General features: G+C 49.5%; 1 protein-coding gene across 1 annotated transcript in view; it reads left to right on the top strand.

Annotated features, from left to right (window-relative positions):
• Positions 1-16,174, top strand: part of CACNA1E (calcium voltage-gated channel subunit alpha1 E) — a 536,270-nt gene that overhangs the window by 442,339 nt on the left and 77,757 nt on the right. Inside the window, exons 15-23 of the mRNA XM_070384834.1 lie at positions 898-1,010; positions 1,356-1,487; positions 1,954-2,026; positions 2,889-3,006; positions 7,342-7,409; positions 8,949-9,046; positions 13,274-13,330; positions 14,511-15,170; positions 15,565-15,875. Coding sequence (XP_070240935.1) covers positions 898-1,010; positions 1,356-1,487; positions 1,954-2,026; positions 2,889-3,006; positions 7,342-7,409; positions 8,949-9,046; positions 13,274-13,330; positions 14,511-15,170; positions 15,565-15,875 — 1,630 coding nt within the window. The remainder of the gene's footprint in view (positions 1-897; positions 1,011-1,355; positions 1,488-1,953; positions 2,027-2,888; positions 3,007-7,341; positions 7,410-8,948; positions 9,047-13,273; positions 13,331-14,510; positions 15,171-15,564; positions 15,876-16,174) is intronic.

The raw sequence follows: 16,174 nt of genomic DNA, 5'->3' as shown, positions 1-16,174 counted from the left end.
TTCAGCATTGCTGCGAGGATTAAATTCTGTTATTTCTCCTAGTGCAATGTGGGGAATGTATTAGACCTTCAATAAACATATAATTAAAACATAAAACAAATTGAATGGCTAATTTGACATTGCTGCTTCCTATAGCAATCAGATTCTATGCCATAATTAGTACCATCACATCCAGGTGTGTGGGGCCTGAGTGACTGAAAGGCATTTCATGCACAGGTGACTGAAATATTCTTGTTAGCACTAAATTCTAGGCCAGTGAGAGAATGTGGACCTTCTCAGAAGTTTTTCTATTGGAAAGCAACCTGTATTCATTTAAATTTGTTTTCTTGTTTGAGGACTGCACTTCTGTCTGTCTGTTCAAGGTGTTTTAATAAGAACAGTACAGCTGTCAAATCTATGCAGAAGTGGTGAATGACTTGTAGTTTTCAGGAAAGACAGAGCAGTTGGTAAAACAATCTACAGTATGAAGGAGGAAGTTTAGCGAGGAGAGTGGGGAGAGAAGTGGTAGAGTCTCATTTTTCCTTGGCAACCTTCACAAATAGGTGGTCCTGTTGGAGATGGGCTTCCCTGGTGGCTCTACTGGTAAAGAATCCGCCTGCAGTGTGGGAGACCTGGGCTCAATCCCTGGATTAGGAAGATCCCCTGGAAAAGGGCACGGCTACCCACTCCAGTATTGTGGCCTGGGAAATTCCATGGACTGTATAGTTCACGGGGTTGCAAAGAGTCAGACAGGACTGAGCGACTTTTGAAGAAGATTGGAGGGAGGAAGAGTGGGGAGGGAAAGGTTTAACTTCAAAATAGCCCAATGAGAACTGTTGATTGAGGAATCCCTCCTCCCCCTCCTCCTCCTCCCCCCTTTGCCTTTTCTTCTCACTGTGGCTGGCTTTGGCTCTTTAGGTCACAGTGGGCAGCATCTTTGAAGTAGTCTGGGCCATCTTCAGACCTGGTACATCTTTCGGAATCAGTGTCCTGCGAGCTCTCCGGCTTCTAAGAATATTTAAAATAACCAAGTAAGTGATTAGAAGCTAGACTCTTCCCAACCACCCCTGGGCGTGGAAGCTCCTCTCTGCCACATTATATTGCGTTACATCCTCACCACAGGATCCCTTTCCTCACCCCACTTTCTACTCCACGCTTCAGCTTCTCTTCCGTCTCCAAAGACCAAACCCGGGAAAATGCCTGAGTGCCAGCTCCTGTGCCACCTCCCCAAGGGAAGCCACATTATTGCTCCATCTCTCCTTCCTACAAGTATCCAGATGCAGCTTAACTCATAGGTCTCCAGGCAGATGCCCAACTGGGCCTGGGGGTAATTTGGTATCCGGTTCACTGCCATAACGCTGTCTGGGTTTTTGTAGGTATTGGGCATCCCTCCGGAATTTGGTGGTCTCCTTGATGAGTTCCATGAAGTCTATCATCAGTTTACTCTTCCTCCTTTTCCTCTTCATTGTTGTCTTTGCTCTGCTAGGAATGCAGCTGTTTGGGGGCAGGTAAGCACCAATGAAGTTTCCAGCCAAAGCAGCCTCAAAACCTCATCTTCATCCTGTGAGCTCTGGGGTCACCAGTTTGTTCACCATATTACCATGTGTTTGTTCTTGTCCATGGCCCAAATCAACCATGCACCTTATGTGTGAAACGAATGTCTCTGTTTTTAATCCTTCCACACCATACGGGGTTCTTATTGAGGGGACCTCTCCCTTTGGAGCTGCCCCTGAAAGGAGCAGCTTGGGGTCTTGTGAGTCAAGATAAATCCAGATCCCATCACCAGTGCCCTTCAAGTGCACAGTTCCCGGTAGTAATCACTAAAACCATCTTCGTAAGTTACTGGAATGGGAGGAGAGTAGGGAAGACAGGGATGTGAAGAAAGGGGAAAGGGGTGATGAAAATGGCATAATTTTGAGAAGGGAAAACTTGGTGTGAGATTTTCATTTCATTCTCTCTGAATCTCCTTTTCAGGTTCAACTTTAATGATGGGACTCCTTCCGCAAACTTTGACACCTTCCCTGCAGCCATCATGACTGTATTCCAGGTATGAGGATGTTAAAAATGTTACTTGGGATCCCTTGGTGCACATCCTTCAAGGTGATGATGTTGTAAAAGAGTCCTCCCTTTCCTCTCCAGGCTCCTCTCAGACAGTACTTACTACTTTTGCTTATTGAGTAGTCATCACCACTGTAATTCCTAGGATTTCTATAGCTCTGTTAACGAATAATAAAAGAGCTCTGTTGTGATGATCTCGTTGGCCTTCTCCCTACATGTGTGAGTTTGCAAGAGATGTTAAGTCAAAGACATTCAGTAACATCACATTTCTGGTTTTATGAAATTTGAAGTACTTTCTAACTTACATGTCCATTTAATGAAGAATCTTTTCCACCCCCATCCAATCCTTTTTTCTTTTTTTTTTTAATCATGGGAGGAAACTTAAAACTGGTGATGCTTAAGAGCTAAAGGAGAACTCTATTTAGCCAGAATATGAGACTGAACCAGAACTCAGTTTTCTGGAACTGGAGCCCTTGAGGCTCTTTCCAGCAGTGCTGCTGCCTCAGGAGCTGTATCTTGGCAGCTCCAGAAGATGATCCATCAGTGCCTGAACCACCTGATCTGTGTGTTTCCCGTAGGCTTGGCAAAGCTGAGGTGTGGGATGGGAGACCGGAGATTCTACGTTTTGAGGAATAGAACTTTTCCTTTTGATATTCTTCTTCCATTTTCAATGGCTAAAATTCTCTTACATATCAGAAGGCAATTGAGGATTATTCCTGGGTGTGACTTTTTTTCCTCCCTGACAAGAGGGTAAATGGAAAAAACCCAGACTCAGAATTTTCCCCTTTCCATTGACCCCATTTTCTCATCCAACCCAGGGCTCTAATTTGCCTGTTGATTGCTTTGCGTAGATCCTGACGGGTGAGGACTGGAATGAGGTGATGTACAACGGGATCCGCTCCCAGGGTGGGGTCAGCTCGGGCATGTGGTCTGCGATCTATTTCATTGTGCTCACCTTGTTTGGAAACTGTATCCTTTTTAAAATGCTTCTCTATTCTGCTGGCCTAGACCAGCATGTGAGGAGGAGGAGGTGGTAGTGGTGGTGGTGGTGGTGATGCTGGTGATAGTAGAGGGCGGGTAGCAACGGGGTAGACAGTGTTAGGTGTACTAAGAGAAACCAGGATCCTGCTCTTAAGGAACATTTGCTATTTGGGTAAAAGATGAGTATAAATAAGATAGAGTATCATCCCAGTTATCATATATCATAACATCCAGGTTATCAGATTATCATCACAGATAAAGTCATGTGAGTCTGTTACAGTAAATAATTGGAAGGACTATGAACTGGGGAAAATAAGAGAGGACAGAGATCACTATAGGCTGAAATAGTAATAACCGGATTATAATATTAATGAATTAATTATATGTTTTTTTTTTTACTTAAACATTTATTTTTGTTTAAGTATAGTAGATCTACAATGTTGTATTAATTTTAGGTTACAGAAAAATGTTTCAATTATACATATATATATATTCTTTTTCAGACTCTTTTCTTTTATAGGTTATTACAAAATATCAAGTATGGTTGTGGGTGCTATACAGTAGGTCTTTGTTGGTTTTCTGTTTTATTTATAGTAATGGATGTATGTTAATCCTAAACTCCTAATTTATACCTTCCCTTCTTTCCCTTTCAATAATAGTAACCGTGAGTTTGTTTTCTATGTCCATGGGTCTACTTTTTTTCTGTGTATAACTTCATTTGTATCTTTTTTTTAAGATTCCACATATAGGCGACAGCATTGCCTTTGTCTGGCTCACTTCACTTAGGATGATGTTCTGTCGGTCTATCCACGTTGCTGCACGTCATTAGTTCATTAGTTCTTATTGCTGACTGATATTCCACTGTATAAATGTCCTATGTCTTCTTTATCCATTCATCTGTTGATGGACGTTTAGGTTGCTTCCATGTCTTGGTTATTGTAAATAGTGCTGCAATGAACATCAGGGTGCATGTATCTTTTCAAATTATGGTTTTCTTCAGATATGTGTCCAGGAGTGGGATTTCTGGATCATATGGTAGTTCTCTATGTTAACAGAGAACAGAGCCTTCCACCTAATAAGTTCTCAAAAATATTCAGTTCAGTTCAGTCGCTCAGTTGTGTCCGACTCTTTGTGACCCCATGAATCTCAGCACGCCAGGCCTCCCTGTCCATCACCAACTCCTGGAGTTCACTCAGACTCATGTCTATCGAGTCAGTGATGCCATCCAGCCATCTCATCCTCTGTCATCCCCTTCTCCTCCTGCCCCCAATCCCTCCAGCATTAGAGTCTTTTCCAATGAGTCAACTCTTCACATGAGGTGGCCAAAGTACTGGAGTTTCAGCTTCAGCATCATTCCTTCCAAAGAAATCCCAGGGCTGAGCTCCTTCAGAACGGACTGGTTGGATCTCCTTACAGTCCAAGGGACTCTCAAGAGTCTTCTCCAACACCACAGTTCAAAAGCATCAATTCTTCGGCGCTCAGCCTTCTTCACAGTCCAACTCTCACATCCATACATGACCACAGGAAAAACCATAGCCTTGACCAGACAAACCTTTGTTGGCAAAGTAATGTCTCTGCTTTTGAATATGCTATCCAGGTTGGACATAACTTTCCTTCCAAGGAGTAAGCATCTTTTAATTTCATGGCTTCAGTCACCATCTGCAGTGATTTTTGGAGCCCCAAAAAATAAAGTCTGACACTGTTTCCACTGTTTCCCCATCTATTTCCCATGAAGTGATGGGACTGGATGCCATGATCTTCGTTTTCTGAATGTTGAGCTTTAAGCCACCTTTTTCACTCTCCACTTTCACTTTCATCAAGAGGCTTTTGAGTTCCTCTTCACTTTCTGCCGTAAGGGTGGTGTCATCTGCATATCTGAGGTTATTGATATTTCTCCCGGCAATCTTGATTCCAGCTTGTGTTTCTTCCAGTCCAGAGTTTCTCATGATGTACTCTGCATATAAGTTAAATAAGCAGGGTGACAATATACAGCCTTGACATACTCCTTTTCCTATTTGGAACCAGTCTGTTGTTCCATGTCCAGTTCTAACTGTTGCTTCCTGACCTGCATATAGATTTCTCAAGAGGCAGGTCAGGTGGTCTGGTATTCCCATCTCTTTCAGAATTTCCCATAGTTTATTGTGATCCACACAGTCAAAGGCTTTGGCATAGTCAATAAAGCAGAAATAGATGTTTTTCTGAAACTCTCTTGCTTTTTCCATGATCCAGCAGATGTTGGCAATTTGATCTCTGGTTCCTCTGCCTTTTCTAAAACCAGCTTGAACATCAGGAATTTCACAGTTCACATATTGATGAAGCCTGGCTTGGAGAATTTTGAGCATTACTTTACTAGCATGTGAGATGAGTGCAATTGTGTGGTAGTTTGAGCATTCTTTGGCATTGCCTTTCTTTGGGATCGGAATGAAAACTGACCTTTTCTAGTCCTGTGGCCACTGCTGAGTTTTCCAAATTTGCTGGCATATTGAGTGCAGCACTTTCACAGCATCCTCTTTCAGGATTTGAAATAGCTCAACTGGAATTCCATCACCTCCACTAGCTTTGTTCATAGTGATGCTTTCCAAGGCCCACTTGACTTCACATTCCAGGATGTCTGGCTCTAGGTCATTGATCACACCATCGTGATTATCTGGGCTGTGAAGATCTTTTTTGTACAGTTCTTCTGTGTACTCTTGCCACCTCTTCTTAATATCTTCTGCTTCTGTTAGGTCCATACCATTTCTGTCCTTTTTCGAGCCCATCTTTGCATGAAATGTCCCCTTGGGATCTCTGGTTTTCTTGAAGAGATCTCTAGTCTTTCCCATTCTGTTGTTTTCCTCTATTTCTTTGCATTGATCACTGAGGAAGGCTTTCTTATCTCTTCTTGCTATTCTTTGGAATTCTGCATTCAGATGCTTATATCTTTCCTTTTCTCCTTTGCTTTTCGCTTCTCTTCTCAGTACTGTGATTAATGCTCATACTGCTGAGCATAGCTAGCGTTTATCATACTTGTGCTATTCATAAAACCTCATACTAAATGGTTTTTGGCACTATTTCATCTAATCCTTACCTTACAAATCTTAGAGGAAATAAGTTGATCAAAGTCAATTACTAAATTATAATGGGAGACTAGAAAAAAAGTGCATTTAATTCCCAAACCCATGACTAGTCTTGGGATCTAGACAAGGAAGATTTAGGTTTTAATCCCAGCAGCTCTGCTTACCAGCTGTGTGGCCTTGGGAAAGTCACTTAACCTCTCTGAACTTCTAGTTTTCACATCTGAAAAGAGGAAACAATATCTATGTCCTTCATTAGTTGTAAATAGTAAAATGAGATCGTTTACTTGAATATTCCACAGACCAGAAACTTCTACATGATGTTTTGGGCAAGTGGGACTTGTCTTGAATTGAGATCACTCAAGTGAAAAGGGGACAGCCATGTGTTGCAGATGTATTTTTTGCCTTTTGCACAGTCTCACGGAGCATAGATGTTCCTCTAAGTTTTCTGCTCTGAAAACTTCTAAGGGTCAGAGCAGACTATATACAAACACGAGAAACCCATATACAGAAAGCTAGGCAGTGAGTCACAGAAATGGTAGGTCAGTTTGCCGTAATAGCAGCACCTTAATTTTCCTGTTGCTCTAAGGGTAATCAGACCTGGACTTTTGTGCTAAAACAGATGTATGTTCCATAACACATGAGCCTCGAGGATAATTGGAAAATTGGGACGTCTGAGGTTAGAGCGTGGAATAGAAATGGGCTCCATAATGATCTTGTGTGCCCTGAGACATTTTGTTAAATGAAATATGGGCGCCTCCCAGGACAAGAAAATTGAGAAATGTTAGCATCCCATTACTGAGAGATAGTAATGAGTCTGTAGAATCTCTTTTTTTGTTGTTCATCTTTAAGGTCAGACTAGCATGACTGGGCTTCAATTCTAGCCTCCTGGAAAGGAGAGATGAACTCCTACCTCTTGTTCCCTACCCGTCTTGTTCAGTGGTTCTCTATTCGATGTTGCTGTAATTAGAGGCTGTAACTGTGCAAAGGCCTCCTCCCTCCATCTCCCCCTTCCCTGGGGGGTTTGATTCAGGTATATTTCTTTGTCTGGTACAAAGAGATGATATGTGGAAGGAGAGAAGACGTATTATCCTTCAAACAGAGCTGCATAATATCTCTCCCCCCCCGCTCACAGTCCCTGCTTAAGTGACTCTTTGGGGTGACTGTCCCTGCTGGTGTTCCAGACAGGAAAGGCATGGAGATGTCTTCTCAGCCTTGCTGGGGCTCCTTTTGCTTTTCTTACTTGCCCATCCTTAACTCATTGCCCCAGACACACTGCTGAATGTGTTCTTGGCCATCGCTGTGGACAATCTGGCCAATGCCCAGGAGCTGACCAAGGTGAGCCTTATTCTCCAGGGATCTAATGGTTCTCTGGGCCATTGGGTACCCACTAGGCTTTGGGGCTACATCCAGAAGCCTGCACTGCCTGTCTCGGGCCTGCAGGGAAGGCCCCTTCTGGGAGCTCATGGACACCCGGAGAGCTACATGTGTCCACGAAGGGAGCCTGGTTCACTCTCACTGAGTTTGCTGAGCCTTGGACCAGATGGGGTCTCTCATTGGATATTGAGGATGATCACTTAGTCACTGCAGACTCTCAAAGATAGCCTTTGCAGGCTTGTGACTTGGAAAATAGAGAAAACACCAGAGTCTTGGATTTAAGTTCCACCTCTGCTCCTGTGACCTGTGGCTGTGTGACCTCAATCATGTGCCTTCACCCTTCTGGGTTTGAGGGTGAGAGGGTCCAGGACTGTGGCTGTTGGGGTATTCCAGTGCTCACTTCATCTTGGGGGAAGTTTCCGTGAGTTTCAAAGAAGCCAGACACCATATTTCTCAAAGTACAGTTCCTTTCTTTCCTCTGAGTCATGTCTTCAGGGGTAGAGGCAATACAATTGCAGTGGGATTGTCTGGGGAGATGAGTGAAACCTTCTCCCCGCATAATACAAATTTGGTTTAAGGCAAAATCCATAGCATCCTAGTGATGTTTATGAGCTTTTTCCATGTATTCCTTGAGGGTTACCTGCTCTTCTCTGCATTCTCAAGGGTCTTCTTACCTGCAGACAGGGTAAGCTCTTGTAGCTGAAAAGCTGGCTGTGAGTCACACATCTGTCCCTTACTGGCCCTTTTAGCTTAGGCATGACCCCTGGTCTCTATTAGTGTTGCTTCCTTCATCTGTAAAAAAAAGGGGGGGGGGGAATGCTATATCTGCCTTGCATACCTCTTAGGAGGACAGCAAGGATGAAGCAAAAGGACGTGTGTAAAAACCAGAGCAGTCTTTGAAAACATATGCGATCTTAGTAGCTCTAGTCATTTTACCTGAACCGGGTTTCCGTGCCGTCATCACATAGAAAGACATTTATAAGCTGGAGTGTGGGTGAGGGGGCTGAGATCCCTGCCCGAGCACCAGGGTAGGGGTCACTTAGCTGTGCAGGGAAGAGGGTGTGATGAGGACTGTGGCGTTCATCTCAGGAGCTCTGCCTGGAAGGTCCTTCTCCATCACGCCCGGAAACTGAAGAGCATCCGAGAAGTGTCAGCTCTGGCCTCTGACGTTTACAGCCCTGGCCACCTCCACCAAGGGCTGGGGTTTGGGGTAGACCTTCAAGTCTCTCCTGAGGAAACATGGGGGGCCTGTGGGGCAGGATGGGGGCCAGAACAGCTGGCCACACCAGGGCTGTGGAGGCTGCTGTCTCAGGAGGCCTGACTGCTAGTTGCTGGAGGTCTGTGAGCCAACATGACCTCACTCTGCCTGTTTCACCTCTTGCTCTGCTTTCCTCGCTTCTCCAGGTCTCCAGAAGCTCCCTCAGCCCTTCTGGGCAGGGCCGAGGAAGCTACTCTCCTTCATGGGGATCCCAGACAACGCCATCTCTACTTTGTGTCTAGGATGAACAAGAAGAAGAGGAGGCCTTCAACCAGAAGCACGCACTGCAGAAGGCCAAGGAGGTCAGCCCGATGTCTGCACCCAACATGCCTTCCATCGAGTGAGTCGCTGTCCCCACGTCACAGACCCCTGGGCTCCTGTGTCGACAGCCCAGTGCTCAGCTCCACAGCTGTTGACCCTTGGAGGGAGCCTGCTCTGTGCCAGGAAGCGTCCTGTGAATACAGTACTGAGCAAGACAGGGTCAGGGTCTCTCTTTTCACAGACCTTTTATTTCAGTGAGCAAGATAGCTGATAAATGCACAGAAATAATTGTAGATAGAACTTCTATAAAATAAGTAAAACAGGGTACTAAGGCAGAGGAATAGGAATTGGGTGCAGTACCTTTGGGCAATTTGGGAGGAGTTCTCTGAAGAGAGGATGTTTAAGCAGAGACCGAAATGTGTAGAAGATGGTTGTGTGATGTTATGAAGATGGAACATTCCCAGTAAGGTCCCAGTGTGGCTGGTGTGGAGGGAGCAAGGGGAAGAGAAGGAGGTACGGCCAGGGAGGTCCTAAAGGCTCAAGTGAAGGACTTTGCTTTTGTTCTGATTGCAACTGTAGGAGGGTCTAGAGGGGAAGGATGGGTAGGATTTGATTTATACTTGAAAAGGTCACTCTGCTCTGTGGAGAATGGACTGGAGGCAGGAAGACAGAGATTGGCTCTGAGTAAAGCAGTGAGAGTTAGTGGTGGTTTAGACCATGATAGTAGCAACAGAGGAGATGAGAGTTCATCTCATTCAGTCTGTATTTGGAGAGAGGACAATAGGATGAGCTGATGGAATAAATGTGATGGAAGTAGAGATGGAAAAAAAAAAAAGGAGAAACAAACATTTCTGCCAGGTATTAAGGTTTGATGCCTGTGTAACTGGAGAGGTGGTGGTGGTATTTATGGCTCACTTGAAGATGGTGGAAATCCAATGTTCCTTTTGATGGCATTAAATCTGAGATGCATATAAGATGAGCAAGTAAAGATTCCGAATGGGCTATTGGCCACGTGTGTCTGAAGCTCAGAAGTCAGGGTTAGAAATAAGGATTGGGGGTATAGCATTTGCATTTGGATGGCATTTAGGCTGTCATCCCAGGAGAGCTGACCCAGGTAGAGGTGGGCTGAGAGGCTGAGGCCAGGGGCCAGAGAGCACCCTGTGTTCAAGGAGAAACCCACGAGGAGAGCAGGTGAGCAGGGTGTCCTGGGGACATGGAGAAGAACATGCTTCTGGAAGGAAGAAGTGGACGGAAGAGCTCAGGACTACTGAAAGATCACATGAGATGAGGACAGAAAAGGGAGCATTGAATTTGGCAAAATGCACACTGTTAGTGAACTTCACGAGAGCCATGTAAGTGGCCCAGTGGGAACAAAATCCAGTTGGAGTGCATTAGAGAGAGAATGGGGGGCGGGGGGTGATACATTAGAGCAGCCAGTGTAGACCCTCTTTGAGGATCCAGCCTGGCCCTGGTGGCTGCTGGTGGAACTAGCAGACCGTGGGGCCCTTTGGGCGGCTGACCTCTGCGTGGCACTGGGGGAGGACCTTGGGGAGAGGCTGACCACAGAACCACGGAATTCCTGTTGGGGCTTCTGGGCCCACATGAGGACTGTGCGGGGCCCTGCGGTATGTCTGGGGAGGGTCTGAGGCACCTGGCAGCTGGACCTGTGTCCAGCTGGACCCAGACCCTGTCATCTGTTACTTGAAACTGATCAGCGAGGTGCCCTTCCCTTCCCAGAGCTCGTGTGAAAGGCTCTCAGTGTCCTCGGCCTCGCCCTGTAGGGACATTCCAGAGTTATGTGTGGGGCCTCCCCTGCACGGCTGTCCTCTTGTTCTCGCCTTTCAAAATTGAAGGCAGGCCTGGCCTCTGGGCCCCTCCTCTGTGAGTGAGAAAAAAACCCGCTCCAAAATTCGTTAAAGATCGATAAAGATGAAACGACTCCTTCTTCCCTAGAATTTTCTCTGCGCCTTGAGCAGTTTCTACCCCACTTTCCCTGCACTCGTGAGTTTGGGCTAAAAATAAATACATGCAGGTATCCAAACATGCTAGTGGGTGGAGCTGGCTGCCACTTTAGGAGTGGGTGGTGCTATTTCCTGAGATGAGGAAACCTGGAGGAGGAGTGGGTTTGGAGATATGAGGGGGAAGCATGCTTGGCCCAGAGTGGAAACTCGCTATTTGTGGAATGAAAGAATGAATGAGATGCTGGTAGGCACAGGCCGTAGGGAGTGAGCTGTGTGCGTATCCGGGCACAGTGAGGTGGGAGGGACTTTGTGACCATCCCAGGTGAGTAGAGATACAGGCTTTGGATGTGATGAGTGTGCTGCTGGCTGAACAACAGAGTGTGTTTGGACATGCAGGCCCAGACCCCTGACTTCCGGACTATATGACTGAGTGTGAATGTGGCGGCTAGAACGTTATTACAACCCCAAAAACCTGAGGGCTAGACCTAGCTCTGTCGCTCAGTGCTGTGACATTAGAGCGAGAACCTCTTAGCATCTCAGAGTCCCTGTTTCTCCATCTTTGAAATGAAGAATACCAGCCACCTGTCCTGGTCCACATGGTTCTGGTAGGGTGTGTGTGAGGTCACATGCGTGTGAATTGGGGAGATGCTTCTCTGTGTGATTGTAGGAATGTTGAAGATGTACTAATGGTTGTGATGGGATGTGAATCTGGATCTTTGTATGTGTAAGTGGGGAAGTAAAGTTTGAAGTGTGGATCTGATTTGTGTGGAAATGAGAGGTTGGTTTTCTCTTTGGCCTGGCCTCTGTGTGCGTGTGTATGTGTGCACGCACACTTGTGAGCATGCAGAGAATTCTTCCACGTATTTACCCTCTTCCACACGTGCTTCTGGAGGGCCAGTGTGTGACGACTTGAGAATTTGCAAATAGCTGGTGTAAGCGTTAATCGCTCAGTCATGTCGGACCCCATGGACTGTAGCCTGCCAGGGTCATCTGTCCATGGAATTCTCCAGGCAAGAAGACTGGAGTGGGTTGCCATTTCCTTCTCCAGGGAATCTTCCTGACCCAGGGATTAAACCCAGGTCTCATGCATAGCTGTAGAGCTATCACTGCATAGGTATCACTGCACAGCTGGTGGAAGGTGCTTTCCTGGTGGGTGTGCATGCTGCCTGTCTAGAGTGTGTGCTTCTCTTTCTCTCTGCCGCCATGCCCCTTGGCATGGCTGCCCCACGTGCATGGCAGCCACTGATGCTGAGGGATGCTGGGGATCTAGTCACAGGCGTCTCCACAGTCTTGACCACATCCAGCCCAGGGGTGCTCCTGTGCCCTGTGCCTCTCTAGGCTCAGACCAGCTGCCTCTGTTCCCCCTGCCCACTGGACCAGGCTGCTCTGTGGATGTGGACATGGCGATTGAGCGACACTAGTTTGCCTGCATGTTTTCCATGGGTGGGTGTCAGTTTCATCAGGAAAGAAGCCTCATTTGCCAACTTCCCAGGTCCAGGCAGGGTCCGTTGGGCCAGACTGGTTTTGTCACCCCAGGAACTGGGGCAGGCTCATTCCACAAGTGTCCCAGACATGTCTTTCTCCACCTGAGCACTGACCCTGTGCTGACAGCTCCATTTTTCCTGTTTGCCTTTGTGGGTGATGCCCTCACCCTACCATTGACTTTCCATTGACCTTGTGGTCGAAAGGACATAGCACGTGTGTGTGTGTGTAGAAGAGATTTTTCCCTGCACAAGGCCAGGAAGGGTAATACGTGCTTTACCCAGCTGAATAGACAGAGTGTTCAAGGCCTTCAGCCGGGGCCAGCACCGTGCACACGTGCAGGGGACACCACTCACATCCTGAGGTATGCGGATGGCAGCCCACAGCGCGATGGCCCTGCCTTTGGCCACGGGCCAATGGCGTGCACGCTAGACCATTTGTTCCCTGCATGTTGTGTGAGATAAGAGGGATGAGCTGGGGAGTCATACCTTTGTGAATATCCTAGATATGATCAGGAGTAAATGAACTTCATCCAACTTTACAGGGTTTCCAGAATAGGTCTCTGAAGGACACTTAGGTGAAACCTGAGTGCCAGCAGGGCTTGATGACTGAGCGTCCAAAGCTTCTACGAACTGAGAAACCCTGTGCGTGCCTGCATGTTCGCTTCAGTATATTAGATCATTATGTTTGCACACAGCAAGGAACCAAGGCCAGTCCCTTGGAGAGTTGATGGCTGGGCATGTACAGAGGGCAGCAGGCACCTAGGGGATTCTGTGCCTCTCCCTGGAGATCGGCTGGTGGCCGTGGGGCTGGCGGGTCCTAGAGGTGGGGGTGAACTGAACCTGTCCGTTTTTCTTCCCCAGAAGAGACAGAAGGAGAAGACACCACATGTCGATGTGGGAGCCACGCAGCAGCCACCTGTATGTGTGTACCGGTCTGCGTGTTTGTGAGTGGTTACGTGTGGGTGCGGGGACACCGTGTCTTTGTCCTTGCCGGGGACTGAGTGGAGTGGGCGTGCACGCGTCCGTGTGGGCCGTGGCGTGTGTGTGTGTGCGTTCCGTGCACATGGTTTGTGGATCCGCCCCTCCGCCCTACCCACCGTGTGCCTTTCTCAGTGTGCGTCTCAGGTATGTGACCCCGTGTGCAGTTTGCTCTTCCGTGTGGCCTGTGAGTGGACACGTGTCGGCGTGGGTTGTTTGTGCCAGTGGGGTGCCTTTCATGCGGGCGCTTGTGGACAGCTCGTGTGGGCCCCAGTGAGGATGTGCGTGGGCACCTGTGAGCATCCCCTGCACGGGCTCTAGAGGTGCGCCCACGGGCACACGGGCGTGCAGGTGTAAGCGTCCACCTTCCACCACCCGTGGAAGCCCACCCTGTATCACGTTTGAGTGTTCCTGCTGCCACATGAATGGTCAGCTAGGCCTCCAAGCTGAACTGTTCAGCGGTAGTTTTGAGTATGAGCTGCTCGTGGGCCCTGGACATAGAGACCCTTGGATTTTATCAGTGGTTGTGGAAGAGACCCCACCACATCGCTGCGAGGGTCATGCCCAAACTTTTTGTAACATGGGTCTGCTCCCTGCTGTCGTCAGTCTCCCTTTAATAGGACCTGCCCTTGTATTTCTCAGCCTTAGCTCTCCCAGGCTGGCATGGGAAAGGGAAAGAGAGGGAGAGGAGGAGGAAGAAAGGCCTCTGACCTTGAACTAAGGGCCATTGCCATGCATAGAGAGAGTACAGGTTGATGCCCTTAAAGCAAAGGGGAGCAGGGAGTGAAGACCTGGCAACCTTCGTACTACTGTCTGCAGGCCCTGGCCACCAGGACTCAGTCCTGGGCTGCCCTCGCCCCTCCTCAGCTACTTCAGGGCAGGGATCAGAGTGGGAGACCCCACAAAACTGGGGGGCACTGGTCCAACCACCCACTCGGCCCCTCACATTTTTCTGTGCTTCCTGTCTGCAGGTCCTGGGCTCTCCCGTTTGCTCCCCACCGTGTGTTTCCCCCTGACCCTGTGCCCTGGCCACTGCAGGCTGGTCTGGGCCCCCGTGGCCGCCCTCCCCGGCCCTTGGCCAGCTGTTCTGACCTCGCCCTCACCTTCTCCCCTTTGGCAGGAGGGAGCGGAGGCGCCGGCATCACATGTCCGTGTGGGAGCAGCGAACCAGCCAGTTGAGGAGGCACATGCAGATGTCCAGCCAGGAGGCCCTCAACAAGGAGGAGGCCCCGCCCATGAACCCCCTCAACCCCCTCAACCCGCTGAGCCCCCTCAACCCGCTCAGCGCGCACCCCAGCCTCTACCGGAGACCCCGGGCCATCGAGGGGCTAGCCCTGGGCCTGGGGCTGGAGAAGTGTGAGGAAGAGCGCGTCAGCCGTGGGGGGTCCCTCAAAGGGGATGGAGGGGACTTGGCGAGCGCCCTGGACAGCCAGAGGAGCCCCCTGGCCCTGGGCAAACGGGAGCCACCCTGGCTGGCCCGGCCCTGTCACGGGAACTGTGACCCGACCCAGCCGGAGGCGGGCAGTGGGGAGACGGTGGTGACCTTCGGGGACCGGGCCCGGCACAGGCAGAGCCAGAGGCGCAGCCGGCACCGCCGCGTCAGGACCGAGGGCAGGGAGCCCTCCTCCACCTCCAGAAGCAGGTCTGCCAGCCAGGAGCGGAGTCTGGATGAAGCTGTGCCCAGCGAGGGGGAGAGGGACCGTGAGCCCAGGGCCGGCCATGGGGGCAAAGAACCCATGATCCAGGAGGAAGAGCGAGAGCGATGCCAGGACTTACGGAGGTAAATGCAACATAGGAGTGCCCTGGAGACAGATAGTGTGGCCCGCGTTAGGGATTCTTCAATGTAAGCCTTTCTGAACCTCACTTTTCCCTTTTGTATAATGCATCTTTTACGAAGTATGTGTCAATACAATAGCAGTGAGATCTGTTCCCCTGGAAACCAGGGCATCCCCTGTTGGGAGTGGGGAGGACATGATGTGCAGGAGTCAGCCAATGGATGCCGCTCCGGTAGACCTCAGCTCCTCTGCCTGGTGAGGAGGGAGACAGCAGGTGCCACGTGCTCTCCAGCAGGGCCATGTGGACTCCCCCCACCTTTCCCTCTCGCCAGGCACAGAAGCCGTTTCAGAATCGCTTCCCGATGTGAGCAGCAGCTGTCTTCTCCTCTCTCCTCACAGGACCAACAGTCTGATGGTGCCCAGAGGCTCCGGGCTGGCAGGAGCCCTGGATGAGGCCGACACACCCCTTGTCCCACCCCAGCCGGAGCTGGAAGTGGGGAAGGACGCAGCCCTGACGGAGCAGGAGCCGGAGGGCAGCAGTGAGCAGGCTCTGCTGGGGGACGTGAAGCTGGACATGGGCCGGGTCAGCCAGAGCGAGCCCGACCTCTCCTGCGTCACGGCCAACACGGACAAGGCCACCACCGAGAGCACCAGCGTCACTGTCACCATCCCCGACGTGGGCCCCTTGGTGGACTCAACCGTGGTGCACAGTGAGAACACAGGGCCCGCCCCCTTCCCCACACCGCCCCCCTGCCCGGGGCTGGGGGAGGGATGCTTCCCCCACACCTCCCCACCCCCGGAGGCTGGAGGAGGCATGGTTCTGGAGTCATCCCAGGAAAGCTGCAGGGAAAACCCCACCAGTGGGATGGAACCCTTCTTCAACATATGAAAGAATAGCAGCAGTTTTAGCCCCATGGCACCCCACTCCAGTACTCTTGCCTGGAAAATCCCATGGACGGAGGAGCCTGGTAGGCTGCAGTCCATGGGGTTGCTAAGAGTCGGACACGAC

The sequence above is a fragment of the Bos mutus genome, chromosome 16, assembly GCF_027580195.1.
Source record: "Bos mutus isolate GX-2022 chromosome 16, NWIPB_WYAK_1.1, whole genome shotgun sequence".
NCBI lineage: Eukaryota > Metazoa > Chordata > Mammalia > Artiodactyla > Bovidae > Bos > Bos mutus.
This window is presented reverse-complemented; position numbering and strand designations above follow the sequence as displayed.